Below are 15,975 nucleotides of genomic sequence, written 5' to 3' on the forward strand. Positions count from 1 at the left end.
TGGCACCAGCAAGCTGGCAGACATGGACTTCATCAATACTTCCCCAAACATTTACCCTCACTATGGCATGAAGGCCTCCTCATCCCTACCTACACTACCATCCAGGTTTTAAAAAGTGCATTTTGTCCTTTGCTAAATAAAGGAAGCAGCTATGCTGGCTGTGTGAAGCTGAAAACTCCCTCAGGTGAAGGAGGAGAGAATGTAAGCCTTCTCAGCACAGTTAGGAATCAAATACATTGATTTTTTTTCTTTTCCTCCCCTCTCTCTCTCAGAGGAAATACATGAACAGAAGTTGACCCCGGTAAGTGAGCTGCTAAGTCAGTCAAGCAAGATGCAGAGTGTTCTCCTCAGTGTTAAAGATTCGAACAGTTCAGCTGTAGTTGAATACACAGCACTTCAATGTCTGGTTCACGCTCCAAGTGCTTTTCAAGTGACTTAAAGAGTTCACTTTTGCATCAGAAGCAAGCAAGACAGCCAAGTACCATAAAGCAAGACTTTCAGCATCTAGCATTCCTACACTAACCTAGGAACAGCTCACCTACAACTTCTTGCAACACTGAGAAAACACCTGAACAGCATAAAACAATGAAAAGAAACAAATAATTTCTAAACATTGTTTAAGATGAGGAAGTTTCCACAGATGTATTCAAGGAAGACAGAGGGGAGGGTGAGCAGTGTTTAGTGCCACCTCACACGGCAGTGCTGCCACTCCAGGCAAGATCCATCAGGTGAGGTTGCAAGCTGCAGCTCAATGTTTCCTTGCCGTTCAGAAGAGCCATCTCATTCCCCTTTCAGCAAGTAAATAGTCTGTAAGCAAACGCAACCAGAAGGCATGCTCCCTCTCTGGAACAGACTGTAGAGGTGACATCCTCAGTTTGCAGGTTTGTCCTACCACTGGGATTTGTTCACTGAAGACATTCACGTGCAACTTCTCAAAGTCACATACAAACACTAACCCTGCAAAATTACCCCCACAACCTGCATCCATGTTCTCCTCTGGGCATGTATCAGTACCAGTAGTGAAGAAACACACAGCAAATTCTGCAGTCAGACACACCCATACACCTCTGTGTTGGGGCCCTGCTCCATCTTGTTACCCTCAGCTGAACCCACAATACGGTCAATGGCAGAGAGGGGTCTGGCAAAGAGAGCCCCAGTCACAACTCAAAACACCACTGCATACAGACACACAGAGACTAGCTCCGTTTCCCTTCAATCATGCTGTGAGCATGCACATCCCCATGCCAGAGCCTCCCCTTGCATGGTAGCTTTCTGCAGCAGAACCTGGCTTACAAGCCTAGCGCAAGGAATCGGGGTTAAAGACGCAGTCATTCAGGTCTGTTCCTGTCACTCCCACCCAACCCAGCCAAAGCAAAGTAATTACGTACTGCTCTGGCACAGCAATAAGTGCAAGGTGGCTAGGAAAAATAAATAAATAAATAAATAAATGAAGTCCGCTCCCATGCTACCTTAGTAGCCAATTTTGTCAAGGCACAGCATGAAGACATCTTCATGCTCTTTTTCATTTAACTGGTAACATCATTATTACACTTGCTCATAGACATTGGGGCTGCTCCATGCTACCATCACAGCTTCTTCCTGTTGGTGCTACCCATCAGGTCATGAGCATCAGTTTTGCAGCTGCCACATCTGCAAGAAGCTTCTGTGTCTTCTGGAGGAAGAATCGTTCATCTGCTCCTCTTCCTCTCTCCTGTCCAATTTCTTGTCCCTCATCTTGACTAAAGGCTTACAAGGAAACAGTCAATAAAATCCCAGGCAACATCAAAAAGCTCAGGTCCAAGATCAGGTACACTAAGAGGCTAGGTGGTGGTTTGGGGAGGGAACTCTGGCTCTAGCAAAGGCGGCTTCCCTCACACCACCAAACAGGTAAAGAAACCTAACTGAAAGGACTGAACTTGTCACAGGAGCATTTCTGTCCCATTCTATAAACTACTCAGCCTCTGTTTGGAAAAAGCATGTCTGTTTTGCAAAGACAAACAACAAGAAACACACAGCAGAAGAATATCCATCAGCTAAACACATGTATCTAAGGGTTTCTTGTTACAAGAGTGACCCAAAAGACCCTCTGCAAGGCCAGCTATAAGTGCCAGTGGAACCACCTTGTACCATTATCCTTCTGAGCACACCACTGATGCCACACCATATGCACCAGTGCTTGTACAGAGAGGAAGTACAAAAGGGCCATCAGGGAACACAGCTCCCACCGGTCTCACCAGAGAAATTACGTAGCAAGACACAGAGACGGGTTACAGGTATAATAGGCTTTTACTTTTCTCCTGATCTGGCATTAGAAAGGAGAGAAAAATGTGTTCATCAAGAGGACACTGTAGCAGATGCGATAGCTCACACCTCTAGAATCCCAAACGAGTGATTCAACAAAAATCTTCTCCCCAGCTCCAGCAGACAGTTGTACTAGGATCCAAGTCATCAGGTAAGAGTTCGCAAGCTGCATTTGTCAGGTGGTTACAACAATGCTTTACAAGCACCAAGATTAATGTAACAGACAGATTCACACATTCCCCCCCCCCTCCCTCTACATCTTCAGATTTCATGTTTGTTGATTATAGCATTCATCTTTAGGCCAGGGAAACTGCAAATGGCTTACTTATTAATATAGCACTAAGTGGGTTCACTGCCACTAGGCAGATAACAGACAGGCACATACATCACAGTCACCTTATTTACTGGTTACCTTACATTCCTGGAAGTTTCCTGTTACAAGTGCTCAGAGAGAAATCTCGATGCATCTGGATGACTTGTTCACCACAGTACACCCTGGGCCTCCTGGCTACCAGCTTCACTAAGGCTGGTCACAGATTCCTTCCAGTCTCTTCAGCCTTGTTCACTCCCTTCACTGCAAGGGACAAATGATGTTAAGACCTAACCTGCCTGGAGGAAGTTGGGCAGGAATTTATGCTTGCACTCCTACAGCAGGCTGAAGTCTGTAGCACCTCATAGCTGTTATTGGGCATCTACATCACAAGGAGCTAGGCACAGGCTGGGCAGGAGGCTCCAAGTAAACAGAGCAGAGGGCAAGCCTGAGGCTAACCTTTAGCGTAGAACAAGGGAACAAAACATGGAGGACGAGCCCAGCAACATCCTGATGACAACACTTGGCTCTCCCCCATTCTTTGCCTTTAGAGGAACGGTCTTCTCTCTTTCCTGCTACCACCAGACACGCGCAAATTATCACCACCTCCATCTGAACTCAGCGCCCACTAACACAACTCTCATTCTGCTGTGGAAGAAATAACATACCTCCTTCATCTTGCAGTGAACTGAGGTTCTGAAGGAACACTGAAGAAGAGACCACTGCTCTTTAGCTTCTAAAGTTTCCCTTCTGCACTGATGCTGCCAAGCTCTTTTCTTTGTGAGCATGCACCTGGACACCGCCACAGGGAGGCAGGGAGAATGATGCAAACAAAACCAAATGCCAGAACAAAAGCTAACACACTTGCTCTCTTTCTAGTTCTTCTGCGCTATAACCATATGGGAACGTCACTATCTAGGGTTGCACCACGCAACCCTAATAGAAAGGTGTTATTTCTTTTTCCACTTCAGTTTAAGTCAAAGCTACTCCAAAATAACCCCTTACAGAAGCCGTTAATCATTCCTGATGCTTCAAAGCCGGGGTCCAAAGACATCTAAGCGAGGGCCTATGAGTACTCCTGCTGATCTCCAAGGTGCCGTTTTGCATTACGGTACCCAGCTCTGAGGCGGCACACCGCACTGCAGCTCCACAGGGAAACAATTCAGCAGCACAAACGGCCAAGACCTCTGTCTGCAACTTACAGTAATACAATACATGCTAACCTCCCTTTAGACCAGAAATAACAGGTCAGAGACAATGCTCAAATGAGTTGCACGACAATAGCTCTCTGTAGCCATACCCAGCCTACTGCTTATTTTCTCTTGGTAAGTGTTGCCTGCCGCACTCAAGACAGCAGAAATCAGCATTTGGTTCACATACCACAGGTTTGGCCCCTAAAGATCACTCCCTTGAGTAACGCCATCTCCATTTCACCATTTTCCAGCTCTTCACAACTAACCCCACATTAGTCGCTCTGGAAACTATTTCTTTCCACCTCAACTCCCATCTTCTCCCCAAGAACCAAGATGGGGACAGGACTGCTGTTCTTGTTGTCTCTCCCTTCAGAACTGACCTTTGAGACAGTGGCCTTTTGCAAAGGTAACACGAGTTCTGAAACCCTATCACAGCCAAGCGCCACCAAACCACGAGTGTTAAGTGACTTGAACTCACTCATGTACTAACTCTAGCGTGTGGCTTCTACCGTGCTTAACCAAGCCAACTCCAGTTCTACTGTTGGGGCCACAGGCAGAGTATGAAATACTGTAAAGGCTCTTTTCCATCTTCAACTTCCATGTTTCTCTGTACTTTTTGTTTTTTAGGGAATACAGTGACTTAAAAAAAAACAAATATATATATATATATATATATATATATATATCAGTGAAGTGGCATTACAGCAGACATACCTAGTGCAAAGGCTTAGTGCACTGTGGTTTTTGTTTGTTTTTTTTTTAAACTCCATCTGAGTCAGAAAGGATGGGAATTTAGTACCTGTCTGAGTTCGCTAGCCCAAGCTGCAGAGCCCGTCCTTTGATCTACATTCAACTCGAGTCATCTCGAGACCAAAGCTGCTACATTAGTGCATATGGAACAAAGAAATACTGAAATACTCACAGGAAAAGCAATGGAAGGCCCATTCCCACAGCAAGCACCACTCAGATAAGAAAGCAGGCACATCTTCAGACATTATTATTAACAAGAGATAGGATAGGAGCTTGTTCTAAGCATGACAAGCTTGAATTGTTCACATTTAGTCCACTGAAACTGTCAGCTATATACCTGCATTAATTTTGCATTTGGTCTCAGTTCTACAGCAGGTAAATCCTTTCGTATAGCTGATATTTAGCAGTTACAGAAGTGGTTTCTTAATGAAAACTTAACAATCTTACTGAATATGGAGATAAAGAGGAAATCAAGGATACTGGGAGCAAATGCTTTAAACAGGATACACCTAATCCCGAAAATCCCATAGTTTTTAAATACAGATGTTGCTGCAAGAGATGACTTAGACTGGCACTGAGCAGTTCAAACACAACACGGAAAGAGGAAAAATAAAGAACATCAGAACACCAAGAAATCACAGAAGGCAAAAGAATCAGCAGATATGACGTGGCAATAGCAAGTGATGACACAGATGTAACGCTGCACTTGCTAACCCTTCAGCAGCATTATTGCTCCTTGCTGAGCTGCAATGCTCTGAAGAGAACTACCTACATTACAATTTTTTCAGTTGATGCAGTGCAGACAAAACTTTTCAATTGCTTTTAAAGTATTGTGATGCTCCACAGTGCATTATCAATGGAAACAAACACATCCAGTCTTGCTCCATCTTCCTCCTGCACCACCCTCTGAAGACGTTCACCTCCAGCAATCCCCTTCATTCCCTCCTTGGGGCAGAAGGACTTCTAAGATCTATCAGCAAGGGTGGAGCTCTAAGGTAAATAAAAACCCCAGGCTCTTCCAGACAGATGCTGCATGCTGCTTTCCAGCCTATGGTAACGAATCACTGAAAAAACCTGCTCTGGAATAGGAGGCAGGTATAGAAGCACTCCAGAAAAGCAAGTTGCTCAGCCATTTCCTATCATCCCAGAGTACTTAAGCAAGGCAGACAAGTGTTACAGAGCAAAACACAGTTTACACAAGAGACAGGTTTTTACAATTTAAAAAAATTATTCATAGAATACAGGCATGGAAAGAGGAAGGCCTCAGAAGAAAATACTTTGTGTTTAAAAATAGTCAGGGCATAACAATTCTGCCATAATCAGCTGCAAGTGTCAAGTTCTCATCACTAATACCTTACTTGATTGAGGGCAAAACTGGAGAACATACCCCAGCATTACTAAGACATTTTACAAAACACTACCTACCCCACCAAGCGCTGCACACATGATTCACATGACTTCCAGGAACCTTAAAACCCCACATGCCTTTTGGGACATGAAGGAGCCCCAGTTAGGAGCAGGCACAGAGTTGTACCAAGTAGGAGGGTGGTTGGGTCAACAAAGACCCAGGGAGAATTTCTGACCTCCCTGAAGGCAATAGAAGTATGCTGCTGCTGTTCCCTGATGGGCTGCAAGCTTGCAGCAACATCACCTGCTCTGAGTTTGCACATCCGGGTGAAAAAGGTGACTGAACCAGGAGCCCAGCTCTCAAGTTCAAGCTTGAAAGCTCAGGAGCACCTTTCCTGATCTAACACTTTCCCCAGCACAGCACTTTCAAGGTGACTTACCTCAAACAACAAGCCTTGGTAGACACAGGCACCTGCGGGTCAAAACAGAAAATGGATTAGAAGCCATACATTTGCCAGCAACAAAACAAATGCATTTTTAGTGCAAGAGGGTGACATTTGGCAGCCTTCAGACCGTAGCGCCAGGGACTCTAGCTCAGATAGACACAAGCACTTGCAGAGTGGCATAAAGAAGGCAGAAAGGCGTGTTCTGAACAGGTGAATAGACACTTAGTGCCGCCTGCATAGAAGGAATATATTCTCCCCTTGCACTGCCACAAAGTCTAACCTCTTGATAAGACAGCAATTCACACAATATACATGTAAGACACAGCTTACAATAGTCTTTCCAGTTTGATTCATGGACAAAGCTCTCACTGAAATAAAGGGAAGCCATAGCTATTCAAGGGCAAAATATGACCCTTAAAAAAGGCAAGATTACACAGCATTTAAACTGCCTGCTGGAGAGCAGTCTCTTTGTGTTCCTATAAATCCTTCTACTATTATCATGAGAAACAAGTAAGTGCATGAATACACACATAAAAAGTAATCACTGTGAGAAGAGCTGGCATGAATTCCTGCTCCTAAATCACACCATGTGCAACAGGTCACATTTCACCCACTGACAGGCTCATAGGACTCCAATCCTAATCATTAACACTGCCAGCTGAGGGAAAAGTTCTCCAAGTGACAGACATGTACATCCATTCAAGTGGAATTTATGTATTCTACTTCAATAAGTCAAATAAAAGTTGGAAAATAAAACCACGAATAAGTTGAATGACGGTTTCCATTGATTTTCTGGGAAACAGCCCTTCTTGAACAACTGCATATATCTGTCTCCTGAAAATGTGACAAGAATGTGAAATCAAAAGCAACCCAAGAAACTCAAAGATGAAAAGAAAAGAACGCAGGAAAAGCCACCTCAAGGGACCACCCAGAGAACTGAGAGAATCTCCTTGCTGGGAAGAGCAGTGTTCCCCATAAAAGCACATTAGACAAATTCATACAGAAAACCTTGCAACTACACTACTTTGAATCAAGAGCTCCTCCTTGGAGTTCATCTTTAGATCAGCTACAAGAGGCACCAGCAAGAATTATTTTTCCCTGCTGATAAGACGGGCTACAACATCCCAGCCAAGGCTTCCTTCAACCTCAGCAGGTACCTTCCCTCCAGCATTGACAGGAAACTAGTCAAGCTCTGCCCATCACTTGCAGTCTGAGCGCAAGGAAAGACGAAATGCTCAAACCCTGGGTTTCCTTCCGACTTATACGGTCCCCTTCATACTAACGAGTCTGAACCATGAAGTTACCCACTTGATGCTTAGCAAGGGCGCTTTTCATTTTAATGGTAGTGCAAAGGGATTTGAATGCAAATGAGAGTCAGGGTCAGTAACTGCCCGTTCATTTATTCCCCTAATTTTCAAGGCAATTAGTGTTTATGGGGAGGGGTGGTGGTGGGGGGGGGCATTTTACTGCTCCTTTTCCTGACTTCAAGTTACTGCATTGATTTTCATCAAATACCACTTATTTTCACACACACACCCCACCTTCTCTCTCCCCAGCTCCCACATCCTTCTTTTGGGAAGATAAGATAGGATAGCTTCAAGAGTCATCATCCAGTTGCACCTCCTAATTCTGTGCAAAACACTATACATCCCTTATTGTGAGGAACATCAGAAAACAGCACTTACTTCAGTTCATTAAGAGCAGCAAACAGCTCAACTGTCTTACTTCTGAAAACAGCTCACCGTCCTTGCTTTTCTTCTGACCTTAACGCTTACAGTTCCTTAAGAAGGGCCAAAACAATGATTTGACACCTTAAAAAGTGAATTACTGTGTCTAAACCTTCACTGAGGATTTAGAGACCTCAAAAAGCCAGGGGAAAAATTGACAGGAAAAAGTAGCATTTCTTACCTTTACTTCAAGGGGCTATAATTAAATCCAGGGCCCCTTTGTGCCAGACACCGTAACATTTTGCAAGGGACAGCTCACAAAAATCGCACCGTCCTGTGCCATGGTGAGGCACAGAGCAGGGACCAGGGCAGTAGCGCAAGAGCAGCCACCGCAGATAGCCTAGGCAGCAGCAGGGGCAAGGCAGGCCTCCAAATCTTTCTCCGCTCTACAACCTGCTCCCACTACAGTGCTTTGTAGAGACAGGCTCGCCCCGATCTCTGTGTAACTATCAGGCAAGTAGAAAGTCTTACTCTTCCTCTCTTCTTTAAAGCAAAGACACAGCTCACTCCCTCACAAATTAAGAGGGACACTAGGATCTAACCTTGCACTACACTACTCAAAATCCTCAGTTTCAAATACATTGTAGCCTCCCCCCCATCATTCCTAGTGCTGCACTAACCCAAACAAAGGCTTTGTTCCGAGTGAGCCCCAAGACATCATGCAATGCACGTTATACAACCCTGCTTTCCATTCTAATTAGCATGCATTGCATGCAATTCCAAGTCACTTGCATGATTATCTATGATTTGCAAAGCCCACTTGAAAGGGGTTTCCTCAAAAGAAAATATTCCCTTCTACACATTGAATAAGCTTGGAAAGAAATTCTCAAACCTCTTGCCTTGTTATTTTTGTGTTGGCCATCCTGGATGCAGGAGCTTGGTAGGGTGGTTTTCCAGATTTTGGTTTGGTTTCTTTTAAAGATGAAAAGTCTCTCATAAGTGATTGCCTCACAAGCAAATCTCCCAAATTCACATCTGAGAATGCCTCAACTCCCACATGGCTATAACTAATTATTTTTATTGACCAAAACTATAGCAAGTGGGACACAAGAGTTATAGCAGGGGCAGCATTTGGGGAATCTGTCAAGCAGGGTACTAACAACCTACCGTTTATACTATCAAAATGAAGCTTAAGTAAAGGTCTTAAGAGCACAAGTCCAGCCACAGCCTACTCCGTATCTCAGATATTTGATAACCTTACCATGTGCCCCCGACAGTCAGTGCAAGATCTCATCAGACTTTGCACCTTTTACGAGTCTGTCCAGAAGATTTGTTGAAAATAATCAAAAAAATTTATGCTGTACAGCTTAGCCATACTTAGCACAACATACACACAACATGAAGCTGTAACTCTCAGCTCTCTTCTCTTTAAAAGTGCAGGGTGATGACCGCTACCTACTCTCCACTTTGCAAAACCACTGCCACCACTGCCAGGGCTGCTTCAGCAGGCAGAGTACAAGCCTGTACTGCAGCGTTTAGAGATCTTACAGGCAAGCAGCCTCACCCTCATTACCACCAGCACAAGGTGGGGAGATGAACAGCGGCATTAAATGGCAAGGAATAGCACAGTCACGTTATCAAACAGCGCAGGATGGGAAAGAGCATGGGACAAGGGCCAGGGAAGCAAGAGAGGTGGGCTGTGATGAGCCCCGCTGCTGACTGAGCTTAGCCCATTTCAAGTGCAGGCACAAGAAATTCAGCATTTCTTGAAATAAAACCATCCAAGGCAAGAAGCCCCCTGTGAAAACCCCACCCTCAGCTTCCTAGGGGACCGAGCACTGTCCCAAACTTCCCGCTCACACCCTAGTCCCCCTTCCATTTTTGAAAAAAAGGGAGGGGGGGGGGGGAAAGGGGTCGCTAGTGCTAGGCAAAGCCTATCACTCGACACTTCCGCAACCCCAGCACCCCGTCCTTCGGCTGTCCTCTTTCCCCTCTCCCCACAGGCTCCGTCCGTCCGCGCTGCAGCCGCACCGGCGTGTCGGGAACGGGACGCGCTCCTTCACATCGCCTCACAACTCCCGGTGCCCCGTCCTGGGCGGTTAACACCGCCTCGCCTTCGAGCACCTGCGCACCCCCGGGCACCGTCCCACCGAGGAGGAGGAGACAACCTGGCGGCGGGCTCCCCTTCCCCTCGCCGCTCGGGCACCGCTGGCGCCCTGTGGGCCTCGGCCGGGGAGGGATGGCCCGAGCCGATCCGGCGGCTTCCAGTCAGCAACGGCTTCGCCCCTCACCACAGCGCGCGCCGGGGGGGGGTGGGGGGGGATACGCGCCCCTCCCCCCCCAACGGTCGCCAACGGTCGCCGCGCGACCCCGCCGCGAGGTGCGCCCGCCTGTGGCCAAGCCGCCAAAATGGCGGGGGGGCGGCGGCGGGCAGCGTCTGGGGCAGAAACCCGGGTTAGGGTGGGGGAAAACAGCGGGGCGGCTTCTCCCCCGGGCGGCGGCGGCGGCGGCGGGACGGGGCCCGGCGCGGGACTCACCTGAGGCTGGTGGCGGCGCGGCGGCGGCCAACGCCGCGCACAGGAGGCAAAGCGCCACCCAGGCGGCGGCCGGGGCGCCCATGGCCCCGCGGTGAGGCAGAGGAGCCGAAAGCCGGCGGCGGGCGGGCAGGTGCCGCCGGCCCCTTCCGCCGCCAAAAACTTTCCCCTCCGCCGCCGCCCGGGCGGACAAAGCGCCAGCGGCGGGGGCTCTGGGCTCCGCGCCGGGCGCGGCAAAGCGCCGTCCGCCGCCCGCCCGCCCACCCGCGCCCAGCCCGCCCCCGGCGGCGCGGCCCCCAGTGCCGCCCCCCAGCCACGGGCGGGCACCAGCCTCCAGCCGGGGCGGGGGCTCAGCGCGGGTCCCCCCTCCCCCCCCCCGCACACCCCGGCGAGCTCGACTGCACTGCGTTTGGGGTCCAAATCCCACTGGAAAACCCTTACAGGCAGGCAGCTGCTTACCCGAGTAGCCGTCCGCTTGGGAACATCTGCCACAGACGCCGGCATTTCCAGCACCCCGTCTGGCACCTACAGAAGTGCCCGTGCCCTCAGCACCGCGGGAGCGGAGCTGGGCCTCTGCTCCGCTTTCCCGTCGGCTTCTGCTCCACCATGCTGTTCAGTTGTGGGCAGATGTGTCCATCCGCAATCCCTTCCGCCTGCACCAAACACACCCATTCAAGATGCTGCAGGTAATATTAGCCAAGGAAACACCATGGTGTTTATGGACGCAACACAGAAGTCGCCCCATAACGCAGCGCATGGGCCTTTTGGTGGCTTGTCTCTGGTCACAGAGCCAACAAAATCCATGGGCTGGAACTGAGAAGCCATCGTCGCTGAAGCTTTGCTTCGCTTTGAAGCTCTTTGCAAGTTCTCTTTGGATCCCATTTTGGCGTGGAGGGCAAAACTGAAGGGGTCACACTGTTTACTAAGAGGCTGTTTTTCTGTTTCATAGCTGCACAAAGAATTTCAGCACTGCCAAGTCAACAACTCGATATACTTTGCTATTCACCTCTAATAAGTTGCTTCTAAACAGGAATGAACAAAGAACCTTAAAATTTTAAGTCAACCCTGACAACTCAGCCTACATGGACCACCTTGGTAGCTCGAGATCAATGTGTCTTGGTACAATAGTTTTCTTTGTTTAGGCACTCTCTCCCCCCGCCCTGTTTCCCCTCAGCACATATGCCACTTCCCCATCTCCTGTCTCCTCCAAAACTCCTAATAACTTGTCATCTCCAACATTTGCACATGCAACTGGAGACACTGGAGCTGACTTTTTGAAGGGCCTCAGCAGTATGAAAACTGGGTCCCTTTAAGTCGCATCAAAGCTGCAATAAAAAAAAAAAAACAGCACAAGTCTCAGCACCTTGGCCATTTAAATGTTATTTATAAGAGCGAAATAGTGAACTGGGGAAAAAAAAAAAAAAAATCACCACTGCACTAGTTGACAAACAAAGAGTTATCTTTTCAGTTGAATTCAACAAACATGCTTCATAGAAAAACCCCAGCTACCATCTAGCAGAGTCAACTGATCGTTTGTACAGTGCTGCACTGGTGAAGCCTTTTCTTCCTGCTTGCTTTAACCAAAAATCAGCCTGATGAAATGCATCTATGCCAGCAAATCTAATAGCAATTCCTCATGGTAATTTGATCTGTTCCATTGTGATCACTTTCTAATGCACACTACATACTGAACCCAGAGCGGAAGGCCAAAGTGTGCCGGCACTGTATATGCCATTAATTATGGCACTAAAATTCCTACGACAAATGAGAGAAATAAGATGTACAGCATGGCCTTGATCCAAGATTTGAGCAGCAGTCCACAGGAGAGCTTCTTGCTGCTTTACCAAGTTATTGCTCATTAGCTGAGAGCAGAAGGTACTCTTTATAAAGATAGGAGCAGGGAGATATAACTACCAGGGCACACTTAAATTCTAACCAAACAAATATTTTATGTTAATTTAAAATACAGTAGAAACAATTAAGGGAATGAATATGGGCTCTAATCTCCTCTTAATTACTCAGGTGAAAGTCAGGGCAACTCTACTGAACTCAAAGGAGCACTAGCAGGATGGAGCAGGCATGAATAGGAAGGAGAGTTGGGCATACAATATTCATTAATTTAATAAATGTGTAAAGCTGAAGAGATGCCTGCTGCATACCAACACTTTTATACCAGGTGCACATTCAACAGCACAGCAACCAGGAGGAAAATTTCTGGTTGTTTGCTGCCCCCATTTTCTGTTAACGGGTATAAAAACACTGCCAGTGTTTTCATGCCATATAACCATCTTGCCCAAATGCACATCTGCTTTTGGATTATTGCTGCAGACCAGTCTGGTTCTTACTTTGGATCGTAGAGATGTGCAGAAACACAGACTCTGACATGTCTTTTTGAGGTAGAGCAAGAGAATAAAGCCCCAAGGGACAGCATGATCTAGCAATATATAAAGCATTTTTGATTAGGACCACTCTCTATATCAGCTAACAACAAGAATTTACCACCTGCTCATTCTCTCCATGACATTTAGAGTCAAAGGAGTGGATTAACATGAGCAAGATGGGTTGTAACACAGAAACGGAGAGAATAAAATAAACAGTTGCTAAGCAATGGCAGCAACATTTTGGAGGTTAGTTTTGTTAGTCTTTCATATATTTTTAATTGCTGTGGTCACTTCCATGCTAGTCTGCTTTGTTCTCCCTGCACCGTTTTCCCTTGGAATGGGGTATACGTGCAGAGAAAGATTTACCTGCTCTTTTATTTCATGCTTTTATCCACTTTTCTTCTATCAGTCTGTCTTCTACAGTTTCTTTTCCTTTTTCAGCTGCAGCCTGTCTCTCACCTTGCTTTCTGCTGTCCTTCACCTTCCCCCTTTCCCTTCCCCTCCATCTTGCAAGTGCTGACCTGCTCACCCCTCCCACACCACCACCTTGTTTTGTCACCTTTGCATCTTTCATCTAACAGCTCCTGCAGCGCGTTTTGCTGTTGCCACTGCTTAAACAGCAGTAGAGCAGCAATGTTTTGCTCTGTGGGAGCAGAGAGCAAGCACACCGCCAGCATCAAGCTGCTTCTGAAAGAATGTTGCCTCCACGCTCAAGCTGCCATAACAGAAGGAATCGGGCTGAGAAAGAGGTCAGAACTGCACGCTTTGATGCCTTCTGTCCGAACACGCTTCCTCACGCTCCATGTGTCGCTCCATGGGTATCTACCCATCCAGGATGGTCTCAGCAGTGTCTCTGTCACTGGGAGTTCACCCGCTCTCTTAACACCCTAGTCCAGCTCTTGCCCATGCCCACAAGCTCCAGTTCTCCTGCTGTGGCACCTTTGGTAAATGTTGTCTCCTGCATCCTACTACACAATCCCCAAATCCCTTTAGAAGGCAAAGGGATATAAGGAGAAAGCTCGGGAGCAAAAGGCAACCAAGACAGCTCCGTAACGTGAGTGTGACAAGTCAGCAGGCAAGACAAGCTGCAGACCCAAGCTGAGCAAAGGGAACACAGTTCTTGGGGAAATCTACTTCTACAAGAGGCTATTTCAGAGCACAGTGAGAGTCCCGATGAAATGCAGGAGAATGGCAGAGACTTGAGCCAGTTCCTTCCTATCTCAGCAATAGGTCTACGCAGAGAAGCAAAGGGGTTTTTCTTCAAATCCACATCACTCTGCTCTCGCAAAACCCAAAAGAGTCGATTAACCATCACATGGAGAGAAGAGTTACTTTACCATTCAACTGTCAAGGTAGAGACTGTTACAGGTTTTAAATAGTTTGAGACCAACACGAAAGTAACTTACATTAATACTAGATCTGTTCCAAAGCAGCTGTTGAAGTCAGCAATAGAAGAAGTTAACATCCATAATTTAGATGATTTTAGAAATGCATCCATTCCAGGACCTGAATCAAGAGCCTTTCCCTCTAGAAAAGAGAATACACATTAAAAAAATATTTATGACGTTTTTGCACCAAAGCTTCCATGGGGTTTCAGAACTTAAGTTGCATAAAGTCTTATAAGACCTTTTTAATCCCTAATTTAATGCAAGAGCAGTATTTTTGTTTCGAGTCTACTTGAGCTTTTAACAGCAACCCAAGTTTCAGAGTAGATTTCAGACTATCTGGAGAGCCATGAGGTTGTAATAGGACTGGAAGCTTGCCCTGCAAGATGCACTCTTCCAATGACCTGACCCCTGCAGCATTGCTATGACATTATCCCCATATTGGTGACATGCAACAAACAGATACCAAATCAGAAATTTATGTCAGCTGTTGCACAAATACAGTTTTCCCGCTCACGGAGCTTAGTTACTTCACATATTCAAAAGCACTGTACAAATCTGCAGTCCTCCACAGAGTCCAGCTAGAACCTGTTTGCTTTTCAACAGTTAAATACTTCGAACACACATAGCCACACATCTCAGAACCAGAAGGGCAAAAAGGTACCGAGTCTGTAGAAATAAGTGTTTGTTTGTTTGGGTTTGTTTGTTTGTTTTAAGTATCTTTTAAGTAAAATCTCTTGGTTGAGGTCAGTTTTCTGTACATTCACATTAAGGCGCTGCCTCTCAATTTGGCGTACAAGTCACTAGTTTGAGTGATTAAAATTAATCATGACTTACATCCATTGAAAGCTGGGCATGTGTTGGCACACATATACAAAGAGCAGAAAAAGAAACGCGTTCCCGAAAAGGATCCATTTCCAGCTATAAAGGCTGATGTTTCTTCTCAGGCTCTTCTGAGTTCCTTGGAATTTAGCCTTGCTCAGAAATCTGTGGGTTAGGCCTGCCAGAGAAGTCTGTGACCTTTATATAGGAGCTTCTCTGAGAGAGATAGGCAGAGATTTAGTCCAATACCTGTATCAAGCCAGCTGCTTCCTGGGACAATCAAAACACTGCTGAATAGACAATTAAGAAACAGAGTTTAAGTTCTCCAGTTACAGAAACCCTTGTACTTTTGTTCTTGTAGTTTATAAAAAAAAATCTCAAAAAAAACTTACCTTATTTAAATACACATTCCTTAAATGCTGCTAAATCTTATTGTCTTAGAGAAAGTTTCATAGCACATTCCACAGAAATAACTGCTTTATGTTAAAATGTATACATTTACTGCATTTAACCACATTCGATCCGTAGCCCCTGGTCAAACTGGTCGTTCTTCTTAATGAAAAAGTGAGTAGGAGGCCACAGTTTACCTTCTACACAACTCTCTCCTCTCTTCACTTGTCATTAACAGCTCCAGCCTGCCTTGTGAGGAGCCTCTTGCCATACCTGAATAGTTTTTGTCATCTTGGTTTATTTCAGCTCTATCTTCTCTGAAGATAAGCTGACTCGGTCAAATAAGAGACTGGCATAATGAAATGCTAAAGGAGATCATTTAACTTAAAAAAAAAAAAAAAAAAAAAAAAAAGCGGTGGTCAGGGGAAAGAGACTTCTTCAATGAGTAA

At 46.3% G+C, this 15,975-nt stretch overlaps 1 protein-coding gene and 1 long non-coding RNA gene across 3 annotated transcripts in view; both read right to left on the minus strand.

Annotated features, from left to right (window-relative positions):
* FRAS1 (Fraser extracellular matrix complex subunit 1) overlaps positions 1-10,825 on the minus strand; it is a 184,378-nt gene extending 173,553 nt beyond the window's left edge. The window contains exons 1-2 of one of the 2 annotated variants that reach the window (XM_068941185.1): positions 10,552-10,825; positions 6,342-6,373 (exon numbers count right to left, since the gene is read on the minus strand). In XM_068941185.1, the coding sequence (XP_068797286.1) occupies positions 6,342-6,373; positions 10,552-10,633 (114 nt within the window). In that variant the 5' untranslated portion in view covers positions 10,634-10,825. The remainder of the gene's footprint in view (positions 1-6,341; positions 6,374-10,551) is intronic. The other variant, XM_068941184.1, reaches the window with a different exon arrangement.
* A 215-nt stretch (positions 10,826-11,040) lies between these two features.
* LOC138067104 (uncharacterized) lies at positions 11,041-15,892 on the minus strand. Its single transcript, XR_011140761.1, has 3 exons — positions 15,152-15,892; positions 14,336-14,456; positions 11,041-11,201 (listed from the first exon to the last, which is right to left on the minus strand). It is a non-coding gene; the product is annotated as an uncharacterized lncRNA (long non-coding RNA).
* Between the last annotated feature and the right edge of the window lie 83 nt (positions 15,893-15,975).

Source organism: Struthio camelus, chromosome 4 (assembly GCF_040807025.1).
Source record: "Struthio camelus isolate bStrCam1 chromosome 4, bStrCam1.hap1, whole genome shotgun sequence".
Lineage (NCBI taxonomy): Eukaryota > Metazoa > Chordata > Aves > Struthioniformes > Struthionidae > Struthio > Struthio camelus.